This window comes from Gastrolobium bilobum, unplaced genomic scaffold (genome assembly GCF_033153095.1).
Source record: "Gastrolobium bilobum isolate Gb01-03AN ecotype WA unplaced genomic scaffold, APGP_CSIRO_Gbil_v1 utg5255, whole genome shotgun sequence".
Taxonomy (NCBI): domain Eukaryota; kingdom Viridiplantae; phylum Streptophyta; class Magnoliopsida; order Fabales; family Fabaceae; genus Gastrolobium; species Gastrolobium bilobum.
Genome location: NW_026898528.1, coordinates 724,463 through 749,824, shown reverse-complemented (window position 1 = coordinate 749,824; position 25,362 = coordinate 724,463). Strand labels below are relative to the sequence as shown.

Here is a 25,362-nt window from a genome sequence, read left to right as displayed (position 1 = left end):
ATTAAGCCACCACATCTAGATTTGTTTAAGTATCGCATAAAAAGGTTAATAACAAGTAGAAAAAAAAACCTCCTTTAGAAGCCAACTTTGAGAAACGGCCATAAGAACACTAATTGTAAAAGACTACAAAAAACTGAAAAAAACTCGGAAGGGAGAAGGCAGAGTACCTCATATCATCATCTAACAAGAACGAATTTGAGGTCAAATTCTGATTGTCCTTGCTCACAATTTCCCTCATTTCACTAACTACCTGTTCATTATATAAGTTCAGAACTCGAAGGAAGCTACCATCATAATAGTATTTTAAATCAATTTAAAACACAACTTGCCTCATTGGACACACTCTGGGTTCCATACTTGTCGTCCCAGTACATAGTACTGATACGATAGATTTGCCTCACAGTTAATGCCTGTTAAGTGAACTACCGAAAGGTTAACCTTCCTTTAAATTGTATATTTTCAGCAAATGTATACCAAAAGAATATTGCACCCATGATACACACAAAATAATACAACATACACTTGAAACAATGAAAGGAGAAATAATCAATGGCTTAAAATGATCTCTATTGTTACTAAGGACCAAACATGCTCCCCCCAACACAATGCAATGATGGTCCAGCTGATTCTCCCAGTATTCATAGATCAGTCAGGCATCAGAGGTACTACTAATGTCTAACGGAATCAGCAACGTATTTTCTTAAAAGAAACTATTAATTTGACGGGTAATGCATGAATAATGTTGAAATAAATATTGACATTCACGAATAGCTTTTTTAATATCATCGAACTTTCTTCACTGAACTCCTAAAGAAGAGTTTTCACTTCACCAATATTATTAAATGAGCTAGAAACAAAACTAGAATCAAGAACTCATGGCCATAAATCGTGATTGTAACCCTGAAAATTAGGTTCAATGTCCTATGCATCTTCATCAAATGATGGAACTTAATGTGATAAAAATGATGCTGCAATCCATTAATATGATATAATGATAATCATACCGGACAAAGATCCTGCCGGATTTCTTCCAAAGATTTCTTCCTCTTCTGATGTATTACCTGTCATTCAAACAAAAGAAAGCATAAATATGAGATTGTAGTGCTATTTGAGACACTCAAAAGTCCAAATAAGGAAGTGCTTATACCAGAAACCCAACAGCTTGTCTTATATAATTCAGCTCGTGCCAGGACGTTCCTGCATGCTACATTTCAGAAGTACCTTGTTAAGCCATAAAACTAAAATCATGAAGTAATAGCAACGCAGTTTACCTGCTCATTTGCATTAGCTATCCATTTCTCCAGTTCTGCGAGACCAGACTTCACATATTCACCATTTGAGAAAGTACAACATTCACGCCGCAACAGAAGACTAACAGAGATGGTGGGAAGTTTAAAATTAAAAATTAGAGAATAGAACTACAGAAAATCAACTAAATCAATCAACAGAGCGTACTAGTGATTTGAGGCAACAGAAAAACATATCTAGTAATAATGGGTTTTTTTTTTTTAATACAAGTAATAATGGGTTTTTTACCTGTTGAAGAGTGTAATATTGATGAAGGAAAAAACCTGAGTAACTAGCTTGCGGATAAAGAAGGATGGTACCTGAACATGCAATTTTAGGTAAGATAGTAAACCGTTAACCACTCAAGAAACAGTTATAAATACAAAAGAAATAATTATGTAATTATTGTAAATTTGTTTTACTGATAGGACAGAATCTGTTTCTTATTTGTTCCCTACATTTTGCTCCTTTAGTAGGAAAGTAATTATTCATATACATGGATACAATGTAATGCATTGTACATGGACGAAATCGACAAAATAATATTCAAAATTCAAAATTTCAAGCAAAACAGACTTTGAAAAAGATGGAAAGAAAAAGAATACGTGATTATTGACGGAAGTGAATGAATATTGACTCACTCCAGAAGCTGAAATTTCATGGCAATGTGCAATTTGCACCATACTTTTCTGCATTTGATAGTGTAGTTTTTTTTTGTCTTTAAGGAGGTTTCATTGAATCAGCAGCTGATTTGGGATGAGATTAGGTGTTTGGCTTCTATTTGGTGTAAAGAACATGGTTCCAGTATGCTCAGAAATTAGGTAGTTTAGCTTCATTGATTTTTTCCCCTTGTTTGTGTTCTTTTTACATTTAGGAGAACCCCTAATCCTCCAAAATCTTTGTGATTATCTTCTCTGTGTCTTAAAGAATTTCTACTTTTATCAAGGAAATCGGACAAAGAAAAGAATGAACACAGATCAAACACAGTAACAAACAGATCACTGAAATAATAAAGAACATACATGATTTGCACATAACCGGCTCATGAGTGAATCCAAAAATTTGATGATGTTGTCCCATTGACCACCAGGTGATTGTTGAGGAAGCCTACTACCAGGGGATCTAGATGATTTCCCACCTTGCACTCGTCCTGTTTTGGGTGCCTAACCAGTATCCCATATAATCAGAAAAATAGTTTTTGTAAATTTAGTTTAAAAACCATGAAATCAAAGCTAGACAACAACAAAAGCATTTTCCCACTTGGGAGAGTAGGCTACATGGATTAAAAAATGCCATTTTCCTTTTTAATGAAAATTTTCAATTAAATAAATTCCGATTTAGATCAAATAAAATTTTTCAACTAATGTAAAATTAATAGTGCAGAGTCTAAACTTCATTGAAAGGTTATCAGGATAGATGAATAAATGATCTTCAAGAGGCCTGACATGCAATGATGCTCAATGGAAGAAATTGATTGAAGCCAAGTGCTGCTATTAAAGTTCATGAAAAAAAATCTAACGCAATGCAAACTGTTTCAGCACATAATCGACTTCTTTAGTTTGTGACTTCATCAAATCCCTCCTTCCCAACAAAAAAGTGTTTTACTACTATGAAATTATACGGCAACCAAGAATAGAGGAAAAATGAATCACAAAATATGACATGGTAATTTTGTCACAAATTACTTGAATCTCCAAGACATCAAACATGTGTAAGAAATGCCACCTGAATACATAATCCCAGAAGTGGAGAAAGCTCCTTTTTCAAGTTATCACGTATAAGGCCAAAAATCTTCTCTACACAAGCAGTTAGTTGTTGTTTAAAAAGTATAGCTGGATATCTAGCCTCCACATGGGAAATACCATCTTCATATCCAATAAACTTCAATGGAGACTTCAGTCCCTGGAAATGGCATCATACTAAATCACAAGGAAGATAAAGAAACAGGGGCTGGGAGACCAGCAACAACCGGAGTGAAATGCAAAAATATATAAAAAATAATAAAAACAACTCATGGCAAAAAAACCTAATAAAACAACAATTAAAAATAATGCAATAATAACACAATCTTTAAAACAATCCAATAACAGTTATTCATATATTGTCTCAAATAATCAATAATTGCAAACATAACAATGATCATAACAAAAACAATTAGGTTGTTCTCCACTTTCTTCGTCAATGAGCTTTCTCTTGGCGGCCATCATTGGCATAATTTACACAAGCATGTTAAAAGAGAAATCTTAGGGAAAAACCATTTTAACAATATGGATTTTAGATATGTCAATAAAATTGTTATCATTATTGGCCTTCTGCCTATGGATATACTACAATAGTACAATTTAATCATTCACCAACCCAACATTCAATACAGAATCGATGGAGCAAGACCAGCACTGGGAAGGAAATTAACAGCACATCACTTTTTTTCCATTTTTTCTTATTCTATGTTAAAAAGAAAAGTTTAACTAGCATAGGGAAAAAGAAGAGTACAAAAGCATATGACAGAGCATTGGTAGATGGTGAATTTGTAAAGGGAGATGATTGTTAGGTTTGACTAGTGTCCATGTTCAGAGCAGTTCAGAAAAAGTTCAAGTGGAGTTCAATTTATTGTCCAGTGGCTTAGAGGTGGTGACATGGTGTAAGAGTAAATGGAGCATAAAACTGCAATTATAATTACTTAAATAGATTAGACGGTACAACATGCCCTATTATTTTATTGAATACAACTCAGAGCATCATCATTGAACTATGGCACCATATAATAAAGAGACAACATGGATCATTACACCGGACTAGGTGCAATGCTAAACCTGCAACTTCTGCCTTGGAATCTAAATCCTCGAGACAAGTTCTCTTTTCAGGCATCTCTTAAGGTGGATAGTGTATCTCATATCAGGTTTCCGTGCACCTTTGGACAGAAAAAATTCCATATCTTGAGGCATATTGTTAGCAACTTCAAAGCAGAGTCCAATTTTTCAAAGAGAAAGAGCTGAGAAACATAGAAAGGAGAAAGAAAAAACACTTATTGATTTTCCTAATCATACACAAAGAACAAAGGAGAGTAATCTCCTCCAAGGGTTTTCCCTTACAATTGAGTATTGCTCTGTTTTCTCAATGCTGAAAACTCCAAATGCTCTCCTTTCTACCCTCGTAATATTTAAGCTAAGCCCCTGCCTCTCGCCTTATAATCACCAAACAAATTCTATCACTTCCCATCAACCGCCACCCCCTTGAAATTCCACTATGTCCTCAAGGTGGAAATATGAGCATGAGACTTTTGTCTATTCATCTTCCCATCTCCCCTTTTCTCCTTGTGAATCAGTGATGCATGTGAACTCACAGAGGATTCCGGGACAAAAGAAACCAGAGAGAGAGAGAGAGAACCGAGAAAGAGTGGTGAGAATCTGAGAAATGTTATTCATCTACTGAATCTGTTGATCCAACTGAATATATATAGACTAGAGTATAGGAGAGGATCTAAACTAGATCTGAACTGACTCTAACTGAGTTTTTTAGAGTTAGTAATAACCTGTCAAAAAGCTGTCACAGCTGTTACAACCTATGAAGCACCGATTCTGACACGGCGTTTTCGATACGTTCCTAATAGGGACGTCGATACATTACTTCAAAAATACTAATATTTCGATACATTCCGATACGTCTTAGTATTACACATAAACAAAATATAATAAAAAGAAATAATGGTTATTATATGTACAGCAACTTTGTTCAATTGATAATTTGTAAATAAATTATTAAAGAATAAAAATAATAATAAAAACTATTTTTTTTTTTGGTTTGTTTGTTTGTTTGTTTAATAACCACGTGCAGTTTCGACCAGCTTCCACGCCTTCATTTCAACCATGATCAACATCAGCAGACAGTAGACACAAATGAATTAATCCTATTCCTATCTACGTGCGGCTGTTTCACTGCCCAGTGCTGTCTTTTGCACACGTGTAATGCTTCGGGTCAATGATTTTTATCACCTTCATGATATCCATCCATGTGTCACTCACTTCCCCAAACATGGTTGACGAGAGAAATCCACGCCGTCATCTTTAAAACCAAAACGAAATGCCTCTGCTCTCTCCCCATCACTCCTTTCTCTTCCATATTTCCTATAATGGGTTCTGATTATATCTGTATCGGAAGTGTATCGGTATCGGACGCATGTCCGATACGTTGGAAAAAAAAAATTCTGCGTATCGGTGCTTCATAGGTTACAACAGTTAAACTCTGTTTTCTACCATACAAAGCTTATTCCTGATCTGGAATGAGCTGAACCCGCAACATACTCTAACACTCCTTTATTTTGGACAACTTCTCCATCTTTGTCTAGCTGCTCTTCCTCTGCGAGAATTGTCACCCATATGCTTTTTTCCAGACATCAGTGTATTGCATTGAACAGTTTGTCACACTAGAAACACCAGCCTTCTTCCCATCTTTGTAGATAGTCATGATATGACAACTGCCTGGCTCCTTTGCTGTGCGACGGAGAGAGCTTCCTACACTGGACACTGGTGCTTGGTGTGTTGAGGGTCCATGCCTTATATGTGAGTTCTTATTCGGAACTTGGTTTAGGGAAACCAACACTTCGGTTTGACTCTGACACCACCTGTCCTTGCTGGCGACTCGCTAGAACACCTGGACCCAACCCTGGCAACCCAGTTCGAGCTATTAGTGCTCCTCCTGAGGTGTGCCTGAAACCCAACGACGGATGTCAGAACGGGAAACCTAACCCAGTACTGCCATTGTTGGCTTGGAGCTGAAGATGCAACAGTAAGATTGGCATTCAACAAAGGAAGCTGAAGATCATGGTTGCTGGCCGTTTTCTTCAAGAATTCGACGGGGGGTTTTCCATCACTTCAACTCTGACCTCTATGTTCTTCCCAATTAACGATTTGGCAAGTTGGATCAAATTGATAGTATGAGAAAACCGTGATATGCTATTATCTATATTAGGAAATGTTCTGTAACAGATTTCATTGCTAGAGTTAGGCACATTTAATTTTATCTTTTACTCAAGTAGAAAATCCCAAAAACAGGGATTTTGACAATAAATGATTTCCTTTTCTATCAAGGCTAACATTTTTATAAATCCAGCCCATGTTTGTATCGGTATTACCAAAAAATAATAGAAACTACATTCTGCATTTCTGAGATGGTATTAGAGAAGTTCCAATCAAGGACTGGCTCTGCACATGAATAGAAAGGGCAAAGCGGTGCTATATAGCTCCCGTTCGGTGCAGGGGCTCTATACATGAATAAAGAAGCAAAATTATTCAGATTCATAATTCTAAGTTTCAACTCCAATGATATAGAAAGGGACTGGGTAGCTTGGTTACTTTGACATTTTCATATTTAGTGTGATTGTATTGTAGCTTTCTCTAATGAGGATGTCTTACTATTCCTTGCACTCCTCTCTGGTCATGATATTCCTCTGTCAACCCTTAAAAAAGAGAACTAAGGACATGCTGCAGATTCAGCCTATAAAGCTTTTTCCTGATACATGTCTAATTTGTAGGTACAGTTGAAGCTGCTGCTCATTCGTTTCTACATTTCCCTACATCTACTGCCACTTAGTGGTCATTTGGGTTTCCTTTTCTTTCGGTAAAAGCTGTTTTTTTTTAAGTGCTTTTAATTTTTTTTTCATGTTTGGATCGAAGCTTTTCATAAAAGCAGAAGTTAATAAAAAAGCTAAAATCTTGCTTTTTTGAGAAGTTAAAAATATGAGCTTCTGAAAGAAGGAGAAGCCAAAAACAACCGGAAAACTTTTCTAACCAATTTTACCCGTGGATCCCTTCGACACTCCTTGCTTTCCATTCTGTTCAGAGCATTTTTCATCGTAGGGTTTTCGCCACCCTATACCACAATCACATGAATAATCAAAGAGAAAGGTCTTCTTGGTTAATGGTCGTCGCCGGCAACGCAATCAGCAATTGGACTCGTGCCAACATGTTCGAGAAGCTTGCTAAGGTGCTTCGATTCTTCGTTAACTCCGTTTCCGAAACTGTTGCATCATTTTCTTTATTTATTTTTTTTCGTTTTATTAAGATTTTAAAAATAAAAATTGGATCTTTATGAATCAATGTTGTTGTTTTTTGGGTACATGAATCAGTGTTGTTTTTGTGTTTTTGTTGTTCAGATTGGGCAGGGACGTATAGCAATGTGTATAAGGCTAGAGACCTTCTTACGGGAAAGATTGTGGCTTTGAAGAAAATCTGAAGTTCATGGCAAGAGAGGACACGATGGAAATGGTAGCTGAGGCACAAAGAGGAAATGGGCATAATAGTCATTTTATATTTCAAAAGTTCTTTTTATTTTAATATCCAAATAACAATTTTATTCAAAAGCACTTTTCAAGTATTGCATCCAAACACAATAAGTTTGACTTTTAAAAAAAGTAACTCATAAAAAGTTCCTTTTTCAAAAGCTCATCCAAACGGACCCATAGAGGTTATTCAGTGTCATTTCAATTGCAACAGTTTATTTAGCATTTGGGGTTTACTAGGGATTGAGGGACAGATTTTTTGACAGCGTGCCATCTATTCAGCTCTTTGGTGTATTTGCCCTGATCAGGACTCCTTTCAACTAGGTAGGGAGTGCTTTGCCACCCTTGTGGTCCTTCCTGGCTTAACCAGATTAGTTGATTAATCGATGAACCAGTGAAGAAATCTCCAAAAAAAAAAACTCCTTTCAACAATTGTTCTACCTTTGCTCCAGAGGATATCTTATCCTCCACCTTTTTTGGTGATATTCGTTAAGTAATATTTCTTTTTTCATCCCAAAAAATCTTTGCCATTGAAATATAATTAACAAAAATCTTTTATTTATATCATTCCATTAAAACAAACACAAACTACTTGGGGAAATACTACAGACGACTAAAATTTTGAAAGCTTTCTTGTACTGAGTTCCAGAACAACATCAACATCAACCAACACCTTTATCCTAATCTAATTGGGGTCGGTGGTAGATGAACCCAAATGAAAGATACGAAAGGAGTTTCTACTGAGTTCAATAGAAACATTAGAAACAATATAAAAACTTAGCCTCAATTTCCAAGTTAAAAATTAAATGTCTTCCAGTTCACCTTTTATACTAGACAATTTATATCTTGATCAACTAGGAAGTGACAACCCTCAATTAAGCCAGAACCTTATGCATCTGGTTAAACCAAGTCAACAATCCCAACATAATAGCAGGAAAATATTTACAAAGTGCAAGTGAAAAAAATGGTCTGATATCAGTATTCAACAAGATTACTCACATGCCCTATCCGGCTGACCAAGCCAGATGATCCAGCATAACGTTGAGCAGTGGCAAGTAAAAAGCCATTTGAACGCAAGTTCCTTTGTAAGAGGCATAGAAGTGCAGAGGTATTGGACAGCCAATATGGCAAGACAATGTCATCATCACTAACCTGAAAAAGATGCCACTGCAATGAATAAATCTCATAAAAATAACACGAGCATCCTACAATTCAGATACAGTAATATAATTGAACAGTTATTTAGGATAGGCCAAAAGAAAATTTTCATAACTCAATTCTAAATATAAGACAAGGAACATAACCAAGAATAAAGAGAGAAGTGTCAAAATAGAGCAAATTATTTACCTTTAGGACATCATTAATTCCATCAATTATGTAATCAAATATGGCTGTGCGCTCAGATTCAAAGGCATGCCAATGAAGAAGACATTTGTATATGATACAAGCAGCCAGAGGCTTACCATTTTTGAACCCCAAATCCTCTTTGATACACCTAGAGAGGAATTCATAGTTATCCTGCACAAAACATGGTATGTATTAGCTTATAGGGCACAATTATTTGGCAAAATGATAAGTACAGGCAATCCTAGATTCAGATGAATATTTTCAGTTTATAAGAATCTTAAGTTAATATAGACCTTTCATCCTTGTTTTGCACCACATTTTAATCTTGTTACTTTATCCACACCAAAGTCAATTGATGATTACATTTCTTGTATTTCATTTTGATTAACATAAGGATGGGAGGAGCACTGAATCTGCCAAGGCATATGACACATGCTCCAACACAAAAACCCAAACACAGCCACCAGCGAAGTTATCAGGAGTGGCCTCCAAGTGATGACCATTGTAATAGTCAGATTATGGCTCTATTCAATTGTAACAACCACGATTAACTTTTTAGTCCTGGTTTCAAATTCTGTAATTACTGACTATAAACAAGAACTGCTTCACTTCTGGAAATTTCAGCCCCCAAAAAAAAAATTAAAATTCAGAAATACTTTTGACTTTTCCTTCATCTCAATTCATAGAATTGCAGTATTTTGCACCTTCAGGCTCCAGCATATTTGCTTCCTGTTTTCTTTATCATAAAGCACACATTCAATCAGGTTTTGTAAATAAGCCAGACAAAACAGCAAAGCAGTCCCAAACCCAATGAGATCAAGTTCGTGTCCAGATTATTGTAAGAGACCCTTTACCTAACCTAAATGAGATCTTTGTGCTAGCCCAACGAAAAGAAAGATGTCGTAATGTGATGCTGGAGAATGCCTCTACCTCTGAATTTAACATTGACTCAGCCCTCACCACTGCAAAGAAGGAGAACAGTCAGACAGGGCCCAAACCATAACCAAGCAAGACTACTTCCCATGATAACTTATGGTGTACCCAGTGCAGAAGGAAAATTGCTTTAAGCCCCACTGTAAGGAAAGAGTGTTAAATCAGATAGAACAGAGGCAGAATGAAGCCAACTTTCTGCCCATGGAGAAGGAAGTAGAACCTTTGATTTCAGACAAAGTTGAGGTTCAATCCCTCAACAAAGAAGAGATCAAGAAGTTGCGATGCTTTCTTGGAACCATAACAGCTAGCTCAAGCTCTCTCCACGTTCAGGTAAGTGTCTAATTTCTGACACTCTTAAAGCCCATAATACAGTCCCATAGTCATGGATGATAGAGTCTGGTGCAGCTGATCACATGACCAACTCCTCACATTTTTTTAAAACCAACAAGACCAGTTCTAATAGACAGTCTATCTTTGTTGGTGATGGAAAATCCAGTACAATAAAGGGACAAGGTAATATCGCCCTTACACCAACACTAAATGAAAAATGCCCTCCAAGTTCCACAAATCTCCAGCAACCCTTTCTCAATTCACCAACTGTCTGGTTATTTATAATCCCTCTCACTGTGTGTATCCGGATCGGAGGTTGGGGAAATATGATTGGATATGATAAGGAAAGGAATGCATTATATTATTTTGAGAACATATACCCTTTCCCTCCACAGAATACTGTCCAATGTTCTCAGTTGCTGTGATATGTTCTCCCACTTAAAGAGATATTCTCTGCAATTATTCCCTATTTATTTTCAGTTTATTTTCCTGTATATTATTTCACTGAATATTGCGGATTCCTTTCCTTATTTACATTGGTCAACTACCATTAATTTGGTAGAGATATGTCACCTTAATTGTAATAATCAATTATCCTTTAATTACGGGAGAATATCTATGTACAGCTTGTGTGTGTGTGTGTGTGTGTGTGTGTGTGTGTGTATATGCACAGCTTGCCTCTAAGGAAAATAACACAGACTCAGTCCGGAACCCTTATCGTTCATAAAAATAAAACTAAACAATTATTGCCTGTTAAAACTTTTGGCAGTCATCTGAAAGCAGCAAAGTGCAGAAAATAAAGGTGTAGTATTTAGGAAAAAGTGAAACATTAGTAATACCTGGTGCCTCTCTGCAGTTAATTTAGATCGACGAGAGTCTGACAAGCCAAGTGTTGAAGGGGCAATAAGTTTTGTGGGTGTGGGTGACTCCTGCATCAAATTGGAGCAAATAAAAAAATAAAATGATTGAGTTGAGCAATTACTTTCAACAGAGGAAGCCAAGAAAGTAGCATCTTACAAATATGGGCTTTCGTTCAGTGCGGGGGGCTATTGCACTTGAATATTTCTGTTCCAAAAATAAAAGTAAAGTAACTAAATATGTTACTATACCACAATTTTCTTTTCTTCAACATACCCAAAAATATATCACAAATATATAAACTGTCTAGGAATGGAAACCCAAAGATACAAATATATAAGGAAAAATGCAAAACAAATTCTCTATAGACATTTACTGATGTGAACGTCTATATGTACGAGGAAACTTACTTCTGAAAATGACTTTGCAAAACCTGGACGGTTACTCTTAGGAGATACACTTAATGCTTTCTGACTAAGCACATGATTTTCATCCTCTAAACTCAATAGCTTTTCCTCAAGACTACATCAAAATACAAGTAGAAAAATAAGTAATTTGGAACAAAAACACACTAGCTCTACTTAAGTAAACCACTGCACATGAACCATCAAAATTTATAAAAAAGTTCAAAATCTAATAAAGGCAAACAGGAAAAAGCAGTAGAATGGGAAGACATAACACCACTGGCACTCAGAAACTAACTCAATTTGTAAAACAGGAGAAGTGAGGGCAGAAGAAAAATCACCTTTTCACATTTTGCACAAGTTGAGAGCACTTCTGTTCAAACTCCCTCATTTTCTTTATGGTATCATCATGGTCTTTTCTAGCATTCACAAGCTCAAGCTCCAAAGCTCTGCTCTTCTTTTCAAAGGCATCCAAAGAACCCTACAAATGTCAGCCAAGAAATATAATGTAACAGAGTTTATTAGAGAAAACAGGAAAACATTAAAGTGACATATGGCGGATGAAATTTCCCCCAACAAAAACTTTCTTCTAATGCAATACTGACTAGTTTCTAGGCACATCATATTTATGCTATAGATTAGCAGTTTAATATTCTCTAGACAGCAACAGAACAAGCCATGCTGAGACATCAAGGATTTGCTTCCTTAAAGGAACAAATGCATTTTCATGATAAGGCTTGCACTAATTGCATGTGTAGGAAATTATCCAACTTCAATCATTCAATCTCTCTCTCCCCCAAACTTCCTTTTTCTTCCTCACCTAGAAGGTCACAAGCACAATTATCATCATCCTTACCTTACTCCAAAAACCCAAATATTACAAGCCAATCACAATACCCCTGCCAAATAAAAAGAAAAAACCTAAAAGGAAAATAAATAAAAGCAATGAAGTGAAAAGAATGCAAGGGATGAATGATAAAACAGTACATATATCCTTGACCGAGAAAATGAGATTATTATATGCTGAATAAAGATGTAGCAGCCATCAAGGGCATGTATGATCCCACTAAGTCTCTCCTAATCTTTGGAGGGGGAAAAAGCCCATAAACTCCCCATCCATGTTCAATCCATGAACATAGAACCTGGAGATGAACCAAGTGAAATTACTTTTCTCAGCCCATGAACATAAAATCCAAGCGAAAGATTTCGCACTAGATTGCTCCATCCATCTCACTCAACTAACAAGAAAAACTCAAACATTTTCACCCCCTTCTGACTTTAATTAAAATATCCAGACCCATTGTTCTAGCACTTTCTTGACCCAGCCTAGATATCTTTCAACCTGCCTTACTAGTACTTGTTCTTCTAGTGTTTAACTCCATCTTTCCACTTCAGCTCTACCACTAACCTCATCTGCAACTTCATTAATCTATCCTATATCACCCACAACCATGCCCCATTGTCTGCAAATTATATAATGTTTCTGCACATATCATATAAATTAAAAAGATAAGCTCTTGTAAAAAACAATAGAAAGAAAGAGAACAGATTCGTAAAGTAATTCAACCCAAATTCTAGACCACATTGACCAGAACAAAAATCTAACCATATAATTTGCATGGAAAGAATAATTGAAATTTATAAACCATCAAAATCAAACAAACTCGATGGAACACAACCATTCAATATCACATGAAGTACCTTTAATAGAGCATTTTCCTTCCGCACTTCATCCATTGCAACTAGCTCTCTTTCTAAAGCAGATTTTTCCTTTACTGACAATTGCAACTGATTTTGCAAAACTGCATTCTTGTTGCACTCATTAATTGTAGCCAATTTAGCTGCATCTAATTCAAGATTCAGAGCTTCTAATATCTTCTGAAGTTTCGAAATCTCAACTTGCTTGGCCTCTTCATTAGACACCTGCATAGTAATCCAGATTACATTATCACAACTTCCACAAATCTCACCTCCATAGAGCACACTATTTTTTTTAATTTAGCCAATATGATCTGATGGACATGTCAGACCTTAGGTCTAAAATTCACACAGAAGAAATAAAATAACAGAAAATTTTAAAATATAACCAATAATTTACAGCAAAATATGGCAATCATGCATAAGGACCTTTTTTTTTATAAAAGAAGTTGAATTAGAATTAGAAAGATAAAACAGTATTAAAAGATTGAGGATAAGTAATCCTCAGACCAGAGAAGAAAACCAAAACAGATACACGGAAACAATAGTCCTATAACACTAATCAGTGTAATAGAGCTGTCCAATATCTTTGCATATCCGAAATACTGTCGAATTATTAGGGACATATAAGATGATAATATCAATATATGCAGAAGAAGCATTACTACACTACACAACCTCAAATCCACAGTTTGTCATTTAAATAATTTGAATCCCAAAAACAATAAATTCATGGCATCAGCAAGAGATGAACTAAGAACGTGTGGGGCAGCAACAAAATATCATGTATCAAAACACTTTTCCGTGTACAGGGACTCAAATCTGAACATATAACCAATCCATAATATCTTTTTTCTGAAAGTAATACCCTTATTTTTTTTTCAAGATGCAAACGCCATGTGAGCTCTTCCAATTGCTTCTCAAGTTTATTCTTAGCTAAACGCAGGGCACCGGCTTCGTTAGCCTCCTGGCAATGGCAAATGATAAACAATTAAGGCACTGAACAACTTTTAATACGTTCCCCCTCCCCCACCAAAAAATAAAATAAAAGGAAAAGGAAACCTTACTTGTTTTAGTCTGCGAAGTTCTCTTTTTGCTTGTCTACACCGCCAAAGGCATTGTATTGCCACAATTGAACCTTGATGTTGTCGGAAGGCAGCCCGTGCCTTGCACATCCTCCAATAGGCCTATATATCAAGGTTACATATGATAAAAATATATATATATCAGAATCTGATAGAAAGTAATTAGTTAGAATATTCAGTTATTTAGTTAAAATGGCTATGCTTGAGCTGTCAAAGTTGTTAGAGCTAGAGAATTAGTTTAAATAGTAAAAGAGGGTAGAAGAGGGGAATTCAGATTTGCTAGTTTGAAAAGAAAAAAAAAACAAAAAAAAAAACAGAGCAGTGGCTAAGTTGTGAGGGGAAACCCTTAGCAGGAGATTTCTCTCCTTTGTTCTTTGTAATTTGGTGAATCAAAACGAAAGGGTTTTTTCTCTTTCTCTGTTCACCGTTTCTCAGTTTTTTCCCTCTAAAAATTCAGACAGTGTTTTGAGATTCCTAACAGAAGCGATCATGCTATCTTGTTAGAGAATAATATGAACCATTAAAAAGGCCATCATCCAACACCTTAAGGTTTTGGGTTTAATTGGTTCTTTACATGGTATCAGAGCTTCAGTGACCATAAGGTCACCAGTTCAATCCTCACCACCCCCCACTTTGAAGTGGAATTAAATAAGCACAAGGTAAAACAAAAAAAATTGGACTTGTGCAATATCCACGCTTCAAGTCCAAAGGGCTCTTGCTTGAGGAGATATGTGATAGGATTTAAACTCTTCCTATCGAAACAAGAGGAATTAATCTGTATATTAATTGAAAAGAGACAAACGATTACAGAAATATTAAAAGAGCCAAAGCTCCCAGCTATGGAGATCTCCCCATTAGCCCTTCCTACTCTTGTAGAAACTGAATGAAAACATGAATACCCTTCTAAGGGAATCTTCAGACTATTATAGACAATGGAAATAACAAACTACCACTAACTCTCTCTCTTCCCTGCCCATGTAACCCACACGCATAACAACTTCGTAAACAACCATTACACGTCATCTATTCCCTCCCCTTTCTTTTTATTCCTCCTCTGATACACTAAAACTGGACCATTCCACTTCTTATGAATGGGTTGAGATTCTGTCTTTGCCTCCAGCCCATGATCAGCCTCCAGCCCATGATCTATTGTTGTGTTCCTATCAATGCATGCCTCTATAGATTCTGCCTTGTCCTCAAGGCAAAAATTTTTGTATATCACTTGCCTTCTCCCATGTGGCCTCTTCTACTGGTTTGGTCTTCCAAAGGACCAACCATTCCTCATGCACTCTGCCCTGGTCCTTAAGATGGCGCACTGCTAAGACAGATTCGGGTTCATGATTATGGGAACCATCCACAGCCATTCCTTCAGGTAAACTGCCCTCTGCCACAACTGTGCCCGTAGCTTTTCTAAGTTGAGACACATGGAATACCGGATGTATGCGGGATCCCGCAGGGAGCAGCAACTTATAAGCAACAGCCCCTATTTTTTTTGCCACCTGGAAAGGACCATAGAAACTAGCAGCCAGCTTTGGGTTTATGCGTCTTGAAACAGAAACTTGTCTATGGGGTCTCAACTTGACTTAGACTCAATCTCCTACATCAAATGTCACCTCCTGTCGATGAGCATCTGCTTGCCTGTTCATGGAATTTTGAGCACGAGTTAAATGATACTTTAACTGACGCAGGGCCTCATCACGATCAAACAGAACTCGAGCAACAGCATCCACTTGAGTTTCACCCATCAAATAATGAGTAATGTTGGGTGGAGGCCTACCATAAACAACAGAGAAAGGAGTGGTGTGAATAGAACTATGGTAAGAAGTATTATAAGAAAATTCAGCCCACGAGATCCAATAAGACCATTGTTTGGGCTGCTCGGATGCAAAACAGCGCAGGTATGTCTCAAGGCAACGATTAACAACCTCCGTTTGTCCATCCGTTTGAGGGTGATAAGAAGTACTCATCTTCAAGACGGTTCCTTGTAAACGGAATAGCTCCTTCCAGAAATTGCTAAGGAACAAAGGGTCACGATCACTAACAACAGAACGGGGTAAACCATGGAGACGTATCACTTCTTTGACAAATATATCAGCAACACTCTTAGCAGTAAAAGGGTGTTTCACAAGGATGAAATGGGCATACTTTGTCAAACGATCAACAACCATAAGAATAACCTCAAAACCTTGAGACTTGGGTAACCCCGTGATAAAGTCCATCGAAACATCCTCCCAAACGAGCTGTGGGACTGGCAGCGGCTGCAACAAGCCAGCAGGAGACAAGGTCTGATATTTGTTCCTTTGGCAAATATCACATGATCTTACAAACATCATAATACGCTTCTGCATTCCTTTCCAGAAAACTCCACCAGCCAACCGCTTGTAGGTCCTGGTAAAACCCGAATGTCACCCTGTAGGAGAAGAGTGGAACTCGTGCAGCAAGGTAGGAATAAGAGAAGTGGTTGAGACAAGACCATCCTACCTTTGTAAAACAAAAGCTCCTCATGTAAAGAGTAACCAGAGGAGGTGTTCTGGCCAGATTGCAAGGCTGAAATAATGTTTTGCAACTCGGGATCAGTTTGGTATTCGCTCTTCACCACACTTAAATCTAGCCAATAGGGACTAGATACAATATGAGACAATTCCAATTCCACAGGCTCCATCATTCTAGATAAGGCATCTGCCGCTTTATTCTCCGGTCCCGGTTTGTACACGACTTCAAATTGGTACCCCATCAACGTAGATAACGAGCAGTGTTGGTCAGAAGTAGTAATTCGCTGAGAAAGCAAGTGACGCAGACTTTTATGATCTGTATATACTGTAAAAGAACGCCCCAAAAGATATGGACGCCAATGTTGAATGGCAAGTGCAAGAGCCATAATTTCTTTCTCATAGACTGACTTAGAAAGATTCCTAGGAGCAAGAGCCTTGCTGAAATATGCAATTGCCTGTTTCTCCTGCATCAGTACAACTCCTAGTCCAACCCCAGAAGCGTCACACTCGATGATAAACTCCTTGGTGAAATCTGGAAGTGCTAAGACAGGAGCTGTGGTAAGAAGCTCTTTCAATTTTGTGAAAGCTAATTTGGATGCATCAGTCCAAACAAAGCCATCCTTCTTGGTCAACTCAGTGAGAGGTTGTGCAATCTTGCCATAGTCTTTGATGAAACGGCGATAATAGCCCGTTAATCCTAACAATCCTCGAACTCCTTTGACATTAGCTGGTTGGGGCCAATCAATCACAGCTTGCACTTTGGAGGGATCCATGGCTACCCCTTCAAATGAGATGATGTGCCCCAAGTACTCAACAGAAATTTCTCCAAAACTGCATTTCTTTCTTTGAGCAACGAGATTATTTTCCTGCAGTAAAAATAAAACATCTGCCAAATGAAGTAAATGATCTTCCCATGAAGGTCTATAGACGAGGATATCGTCAAAAAATACCAACAGATAATGGCGAAGTTTCTCCCGAAAAATAGAGTTCATGGTGGCTTGAAATGTTGACGGGGCATTCGTCAAGCCAAAAGGCATTACGAGGTACTCGTAATGTCCATCATGCGTTCGGAATGTTGTCTTGGGAGTATCTTCACTTCGAACTCGAATTTGGTGGAACCCAAATTTCAAATCAATCTTTGAAAAGTATTGTGAGCCATGTAATTCATCTAATAACTCAGTAATAGTAGGAATGGGATACTTATCTGGGATTGTAACCTTGTTGAGTGCTCTGTAGTCAACACACATAGGCCAGGAGCCATCTTTTTTTTTAACTAGTACAACTGGACTAGAGAAAGGGCTGACACTGTGTGTGATCTCTCCAGCATGCAATAGCTCTCTCACCTGCCTTTCGATCTCATCCTTATGATGATGAGCATATCGATAGGGTCTGACACTGACCGGACCGGTTCCTGGAAGAAGGTTTATGGCATGGTCGTGTAGTCGAACAGGAGGCCGCCCCTGTTTTTTTGTGAAAACGTCCTGGAACCGGTTGAGGGTGTGATTGAGGACACCTTGTTGCTCCTCTGTCAGATGCGAACCCAGTAAGACAACAGAGTCGTCAGGTTTCCCCTTGACGTCCGCTTCGATGCCGTGTAACAGCCCCTATAGAGACATGGGTTGCATCTCTTTACGCATCTGATAACCCTTCAGCTTGACCCTCCTTCCCTGACAAGAGAACTGCATCGTTTTCTTCTTCCAATCCTGGCACACTTCTCCCAAGGTTTCCAGCCATTCGATTCCCAAAATTAAATCGATTCCACCCAACTCCAGTAGGTACGCCCCTATCGTCAGTTGATATTGACCCAACTGTAGATGGAGCTTCGTGCATCTCCCTTTCGACGTTCTTCTACTACCGTCGCCGAGACTGACAACAAACTCCTTGGTGCTATCAATCGGAAGATTCAACGAATTCACGAGCTCCGCAGTAATAAAATTGTGACTCGCGCCACTATCGATCAACACCAAGATCGGAAACCCCTCTAGTTCTCCTTCAACCTTCATCGTATTCGCTTGAAGCGTCTCCGTCATCACATCTTCGTAGTTGACGTTGTTGCACACCAATTCCCAATCTTCAGTGTCGGTGCGCTCCTCTATTGTACTTAGGGGTTCTGGTTTCCCAACGACGTCGTCCTCTTCCCAAATGAGTAATCTAAGTTGCTTGTCTGGACACTGGTGGGTTGGGCTGTAGTTTTGTCCACATTTAAAGCATAATCCCTTGGCTCTACGGTCCATCATCTCCGGATAGGATAAGTTACGCATTCCACGTGGACTGGGCCCATTTTTCCTATCATCAGGCTTATTGGGCCTTTGGGTTTATACCTAAGGTTGGTTTGGCTTGTGCTCTCTCTCCCAAACCGGTCTAAACAGAAACCAGCCCTCGCTTAAAGTTGTGGCTATGGTTTTTTTGCGTCGTCTTTCCTCCTTGTATCTTACGCTCCACTGTTCTAGCCATGGAGATCAGTTTGTACCGGTTCTGTGGCTCTAGGGAAAGGACTTCAAGTCGGATTTCATCTCGAAGGCCGCCAATAAAAAGACCCATGTATTGTTCATCAGGCATGGGAGGGATCTGGGCTGAGAGCATCTCAAATGCTTCCACATATTCGTCCACCGTACCGCCCTGAAGCAGCCCCTTCAATTGGGCATAGGGGTTGCCAAAATGACCCTCTCCATACCGATCGAATAGTGCGTGCTTAAACCGCTCCCAATCTAATCGAGCATTTGATTCTTTGAGCACCTTGAACCAATGCCATGAAGGGCCCTCCATGCAAATTTGGGCATATTGGACGCGCATGGTTACCGGTGTACCTTGTACTGCGAAATAAGCCTATGCTCTATCAACCCATCCCACGGGATCGATTCCGGTGAACACTGGAAGCTCTATGCGTTTCGCTTTGATCCGGTAATCATCGTGTTGGATTTCGCTGTTGACTACTGTTATCGGAGATCCGTCATCGCTCCGAGTCGCTGCCTTCTCCTTCGACGTCACGTTGCCCTCTCCCAGAGTCACGGTTGGGATTTCCGTTGCTGGTTGATTGCGTTGAAACCCATTTTTGACTTCAGCGTGCAATGCTTGCAGGCTGTTCACAATTTCTGCAACGCTGGTGACTAATGAACCGAGCTTTACAGAGTGGTCTGCTAGTTGGTTAGAGTGAGACTTGGATGTGAGGTCATGGGAACGAAGAAGTGCTTCCTGCGATTTCAACGAATTTTCCACCGCTGTCATTCTTGCGTCAAGAACATCTACACGTTGAGACGTCATTCTGGTGAGCATACACTACTGTTCTTCCTCTCCAAAGAAAATTAACCCTCTCAATGAAAGCACCAATTGATAGGATTTAAACTCTTCCTATCGAAACAAGAGGAATTAATCTGTATATTAATTGAAAAGAGACAAACGATTACAGAAATATTAAAAGAGCCAAAGCTCCCAGCTATGGAGATCTCCCCATTAGCCCTTCCTACTCTTGTAGAAACTGAATGAAAACATGAATACCCTTCTAAGGGAATCTTCAGACTATTATAGACAATGGAAATAACAAACTACCACTAACTCTCTCTCTCTTCCCTGCCCATGTAACCCACACGCATAACAACTTCGTAACCAACCATTACACGTCATCTATTCCCTCCCCTTTCTTTTTATTCCTCCTCTGATACACTAAAACTGGACCATTCCACTTCTTATGAATGGGTTGAGATTCTGTCTTTGCCTCCAGCCCATGATCTATTGTTGTGATCCTATCAGTATGTTAGAGAATAATATAAACCATTAAAAAAGCCATCACCCAACACCTTAAGGTTTTGGGTTGAATTAGTTCTTTACATATCTAGATAAAAAAACGCAAACAATTGAAACCAAATATTGCATTATCATGTGCTATAAACATGCAAATATGAGAGATGAAACATCAAAAAATCTAGACTATAATGTTTCACACAATCAACCCAAATCACAAGCATATGCATATGAATTCTAAGTTCCAAACAGAATATGCAAAATGAGATCAAATTATTAAAATGATGAAGATGAATAGGCCATTGCTTTGACATTTTAAATATCACACAATACATCTACCTCGATAAAATACCTGAATTAAAGAAGCAGCTTTGTTTTCTTTTCTATGCAAGAATCTTTGGCGAGTTGTAAATCCACGAACTTTGGATTGTAAGATAATAGCAGAAGCATATAGTTTCAAGTAAGCATGCCTCATTAGAAACATTCGAATATATTTCTGAATGAAGAGAGCTGCTGCTATCTCCCGTTTAGAAGCATATATCTTCCGGACAAGGCATCCTGCATGAACAAAAAACTGATGAGGACCGGGACAATTTTGTCATGAACCGACTCTTTCAAAAGCTTAAACTGTTAGGTACACATGAATGCTTTTATAATATATATCTAACATTCCCCCTCATGGAAGAGCCCTTTGAGTTTAAGGCATGGACAGTATATAAGTCATCTACTTTGAGTTGAAATTCAACTTTTTAGTATAAGAATATGGGCGGCAATTATTGAACTCTGGACCACCTAACCATAGATGCTCTTATACTATGACATGAACCAATTCTCCCAATAGCTTAAATTGTTATATGAAAATGCATGAATGATTTCATATGATATCTCTAACAAATTTAATTATAGAAGTGGTGATCGCCACATCTACATGTGATATACATAGAATAACAAGTATAATTGAGTTTACAAGGTTATAAAGAGGATAAGCAATGAAGTACAAATCAAGTCTTATCTGAAGCTGAAAAGGAAACTAAATACTGGCATATTACTGATGAAGCTCATAGGCACACGTGAATGACGTCTAAGAACAAAATACCGAGAAATATTTATTGACCATAAATTTAAGAAAGCAATTAAAGAGGAATTATTTTATTAAATGTCAACAAGACTAACCCCGGCAGCATGCTTGAAGAGAAAATGCAGCAGCTCGGATTGAGATGAAATTATTGCGTGCAATAAATGTTTGCAGTCGGCGCTGAATACACTTTGCAGCATTGTCCAAAACTTCAGCACGTTTATAGTCTAAAATGCCAATTTGACCAGCCCTGAGAAACACTTTAGACCTACCCAACTGAAAAGAAGAAAAAAGATATTAAAAATAAAATCAATAAATGTAACCATCACAAACAGCTGCTTGCATGGTTCCTAAGAAGCAGACCTGAAAATTTTCAAGCTTTAGCCTTTGCAAAATTTTCTGAGTTGCAGCTTTATCATCACAACTGTCAACACAAAGTATAAATAAGCATTGTTGAGAAGAAAGCTTTGAGCTCTTTATTTAGTATGTAAGAAGCTTGTATTGTTGTATTTGCATTATATATATATATATATATAAAATGCAGGTAGAGTAAACTCAAGATAATTCAATGGCAATTCACGCCACGAGAAAATTTTTTCTAGTAATGAGAACATTTTCCTATACTGAAGGAAAAGGAAGAATCATAAATTCAAATAAGCAGATGTAAAACCAACTTGCCTTTTTGCTCTCTCTTTTTGTTCAGCTAATTAAAATCACCAATAGTGTTGCAATAATCATAACCAATCTTTTTATAACCAGACCAAGCTGGCTGTTTCAACCAGAGAACTGGAGAACTGGGCCATGATCAGGCCCAGTTTACTATTTAGAAATGTTTTGGTATAATTGTTTAATAACCAAGTAAACCAGCAAATCGCGGAGCAAACTAGAGAACCAGTGCAAATTTTTATGGGAGTGATTCAAAGGCTCCCACTTCACTCTCAAAATCAAGTTCACGGTCAGTCTGGACTGTGAAGACTATATCCCGCAACCTCATGGGATACTTCTACACTTCCTCTCACTTAAGGATTTGGCATATCAATGCTAATAAAATATACTTTTATTTTGTATAATTTAATAAACTTCACAATCTTTTACCCACATATGTGTATATTAACTTTGAGCAGGTTAAGACTGGCTCAAACTTGGTCAAGCTTTTGAGCCTTGAATCTCGCCCTGTAACAATTAAATTTTTATAAACACTAATCCTACAAAAATAGCTTTTTTGACAAATACAGTTCCACAATATACCAAAATAAAAACAGCAAAAATCATGGAGTATTAGGTATAGAGTTAAACTGCTATATGAATTTTAGTAAATTCACCTTCCATCCATAAATTCAGGAGCTATTAATCCAAAGCGATCTACAAACTCTGAGTAACTCCTTCGAGTGGGGTAACCAGCCAGACTTATCCGTACAGCCTCGAGGACACCCTGAATAAAATAAAGTCATGGCAAAGAATTGCTTAACAAATGTGAATCTGCTAGGAAGTAAATCTAGTTGGACAATTATGACTGCCTTATTTGCATGAAAATTTGAATCAAGCACGCAGCATTTTTGTGTGCATCTATCAATTACTATTCATAGGAAATAAAACTAATAGAGAGTATAAAGTAAGAGGGGGGAAAAACAAAATACATTAAAACAATAAATTAAACTTTGAAATGCCATTAGAAAAACCCTTGAATTTACTTCAGTAGAAAATAACCCAGCATCCAGTTTAACTGGGCAGACTTAATGATCCTCGGCTCAATTCAATGCACTAACAGAGACAAAAGAAATTCATCCTAACTCAAAAGCAAAAACAATAAAAGTAACCTGTGATCTGTAAGGTAAAATTGGTGCAAAACATTGGGTAACAACAACAGCTCCGACTGATGACATAATCAGTAAGACAGCAACCAAGGAAACAATTTTAAATAATTGACATAATGGCAATCTATGTGTCTTTATGTGAAAGATAACAGTAAATGAGCTAGAATATCTAAACTACTGACCCCACAGCGTAACTGGTGTATGACGCTGGTATTCTCAAACTGTTGGGGTCGATTCAAAGAGTTTGGCTTGATACATCGAATGTAATGAGGCTCTGTTTTGTTAAGCGTTTCCATGAGTGCTTGAAGTTGTTGCTGAGGTCCCCATCAACCATATCCACACACAGACAAGAAACAAAAATGATCAGCAACATAAAGTTAATGTTCAAATACTTTAGTCTCCTATACAATTTGTTCATCATAATGGATCACCTTAAATTCAGTAACACACAAAAGGATATATATATTCACACCTTAAATCTGGAAGCCACAGAAGAAAACTTGTACGATGACCTTGAAGATTCCTCTGGTAGCATAGGAAAAAGACCCGACACAAATGGGTACTTTGAAGAAGATAATAGATTACAATGTTCTACAACTACATAATCACGATTTTTATCTAAGAAGGTGTCTGTATGGTAAGTGACCTGCATAAAAGCATCGGAAGATGTTACATCACAACTCACAAGATTTCATTTTCAAAACAAGAGAAATTACTGCAACACTGAATCACCTTTCCAGCATAATGAGAAACAGTAAAATCTGTTTCTGAAAACTTTTCCTTTTTTAACCTAGGGTGGGACCGGAAATGCTGAAACAACCTGGTTGAGAATGTTTCATGTGTAGATTTTGGAAACATGCTGAAAGGAGACAAATTCAGGATTAGAGATAATTTGCAAGAGAGTAATATATAAATAAATACACAACAATTCATGTTTAAGAACTTAAATTGTACCAAGCTTCATCTAACAGAGCAATGATACCAATGGGTTTCTGCAAAAGAATGCAGTAATGAGTCCATAAGAAACTGAGATCCAGTGGGGGTAAAAAAGGCATACGCATCAGTATGATGCAAAATTGCAAATCATAGAATTTCACTTCCAGACAAAACCACATAATATTCTTTTGGCATGATTGTGGTCAAGAGAATCCTATATATACAGGTCTTACCAACTTATTCTTTGTAAGAACCCAATACAACAGTTATTCCCAACGTTATGTCAAAGTCATATATATCATGGCAGTTTCAAACATTAGACCCATAGCTGAGTAGCTGCCATCCTAATCCAGATCCTCTGTTTTCAATCAGACTCTGTGACCCACCATAGTAAATTGACTAAAATTCATTGCTTGTTCACAATTCCTCAGCCACATTATTTCAGATACAGATATTATCCTTGCCACATATTATGCATGAAACATGCAATCTGTACGATATGCATAATTCTACATGCTAACATAGAAACATAGAATTTAGAAAACCTTCACCTAAAGAAACAATTAAGTGAAAACCTTTTCAATCAAATCTAAAACATCTTGGTTGTCTATAAATTCAATGTAACTCCAGTTAATCTCTTCTTTGCTATATTCCTCCTGCTCCATCTTGAATACATGCTGGAAGAAATGAGCAGAGACAGAGGTTATAAGAAAATGACAAAAGAAACACATCCACAAATCCAGATTAAGACATTAAGGCATTAACTTGGGGAATGCAAATTAGCATACAATAAAACTCTTGTATACCTCATTAAAATGTTGCTGAAGCTTTTCATTTGCAAAATTGATACAGAATTGCTCAAAACTGTTGAAGCAAATGTTATTGGATTAAGCAAGGCAATCATGTTAACAAAGCGATCCAAATTAAAATAACAGCAGCAGAAAAATCAAATCATAATAGCATATATACAAAGAAATAATCCAAAGATGGTACTAACAAATTCAAAAATCTGAGCACTGAGCATTTTTTCTACTAGTGAAAGTACTAAAACTTTCAAGAACACTAGAAAAGTGGCAAGTATTTATAAG

At 37.4% G+C, this 25,362-nt stretch overlaps 1 protein-coding gene across 5 annotated transcripts in view; it reads right to left on the bottom strand.

Annotated features, from left to right (window-relative positions):
- The window catches only part of LOC133317072 (myosin-15), a 32,617-nt gene that overhangs the window by 856 nt on the left and 6,399 nt on the right, over positions 1-25,362 (bottom strand). Inside the window, exons 11-37 of one of the 5 annotated variants that reach the window (XM_061518873.1) lie at positions 25,081-25,138; positions 24,850-24,951; positions 24,293-24,330; positions 24,071-24,197; positions 23,811-23,984; positions 23,521-23,652; positions 22,847-22,956; positions 21,888-21,948; positions 21,623-21,800; positions 20,802-21,007; positions 14,202-14,321; positions 14,003-14,101; positions 13,138-13,359; positions 11,778-11,917; positions 11,443-11,554; positions 11,192-11,239; positions 11,014-11,103; positions 8,912-9,082; positions 8,564-8,716; positions 3,013-3,189; positions 2,310-2,450; positions 1,537-1,607; positions 1,272-1,371; positions 1,148-1,204; positions 1,005-1,061; positions 326-410; positions 168-246 (exon numbers count right to left, since the gene is read on the bottom strand). In XM_061518873.1, coding sequence (XP_061374857.1) covers positions 168-246; positions 326-410; positions 1,005-1,061; positions 1,148-1,204; positions 1,272-1,371; positions 1,537-1,607; positions 2,310-2,450; positions 3,013-3,189; positions 8,564-8,716; positions 8,912-9,082; positions 11,014-11,103; positions 11,192-11,239; positions 11,443-11,554; positions 11,778-11,917; positions 13,138-13,359; positions 14,003-14,101; positions 14,202-14,321; positions 20,802-21,007; positions 21,623-21,800; positions 21,888-21,948; positions 22,847-22,956; positions 23,521-23,652; positions 23,811-23,984; positions 24,071-24,197; positions 24,293-24,330; positions 24,850-24,951; positions 25,081-25,138 — 3,108 coding nt within the window. Of the gene's footprint in view, positions 1-167; positions 251-325; positions 411-1,004; positions 1,062-1,147; positions 1,205-1,271; positions 1,372-1,536; positions 1,608-2,309; positions 2,451-3,012; positions 3,190-8,563; positions 8,717-8,911; positions 9,083-11,013; positions 11,104-11,191; positions 11,278-11,442; positions 11,555-11,777; positions 11,918-13,137; positions 13,360-14,002; positions 14,102-14,201; positions 14,322-20,801; positions 21,008-21,622; positions 21,801-21,887; positions 21,949-22,846; positions 22,957-23,520; positions 23,653-23,810; positions 23,985-24,070; positions 24,198-24,292; positions 24,331-24,849; positions 24,952-25,080; positions 25,139-25,362 lie in introns of all 5 variants that reach the window. The other 4 variants (XM_061518874.1, XM_061518875.1, XM_061518876.1 and 1 more) reach the window with 4 other exon arrangements.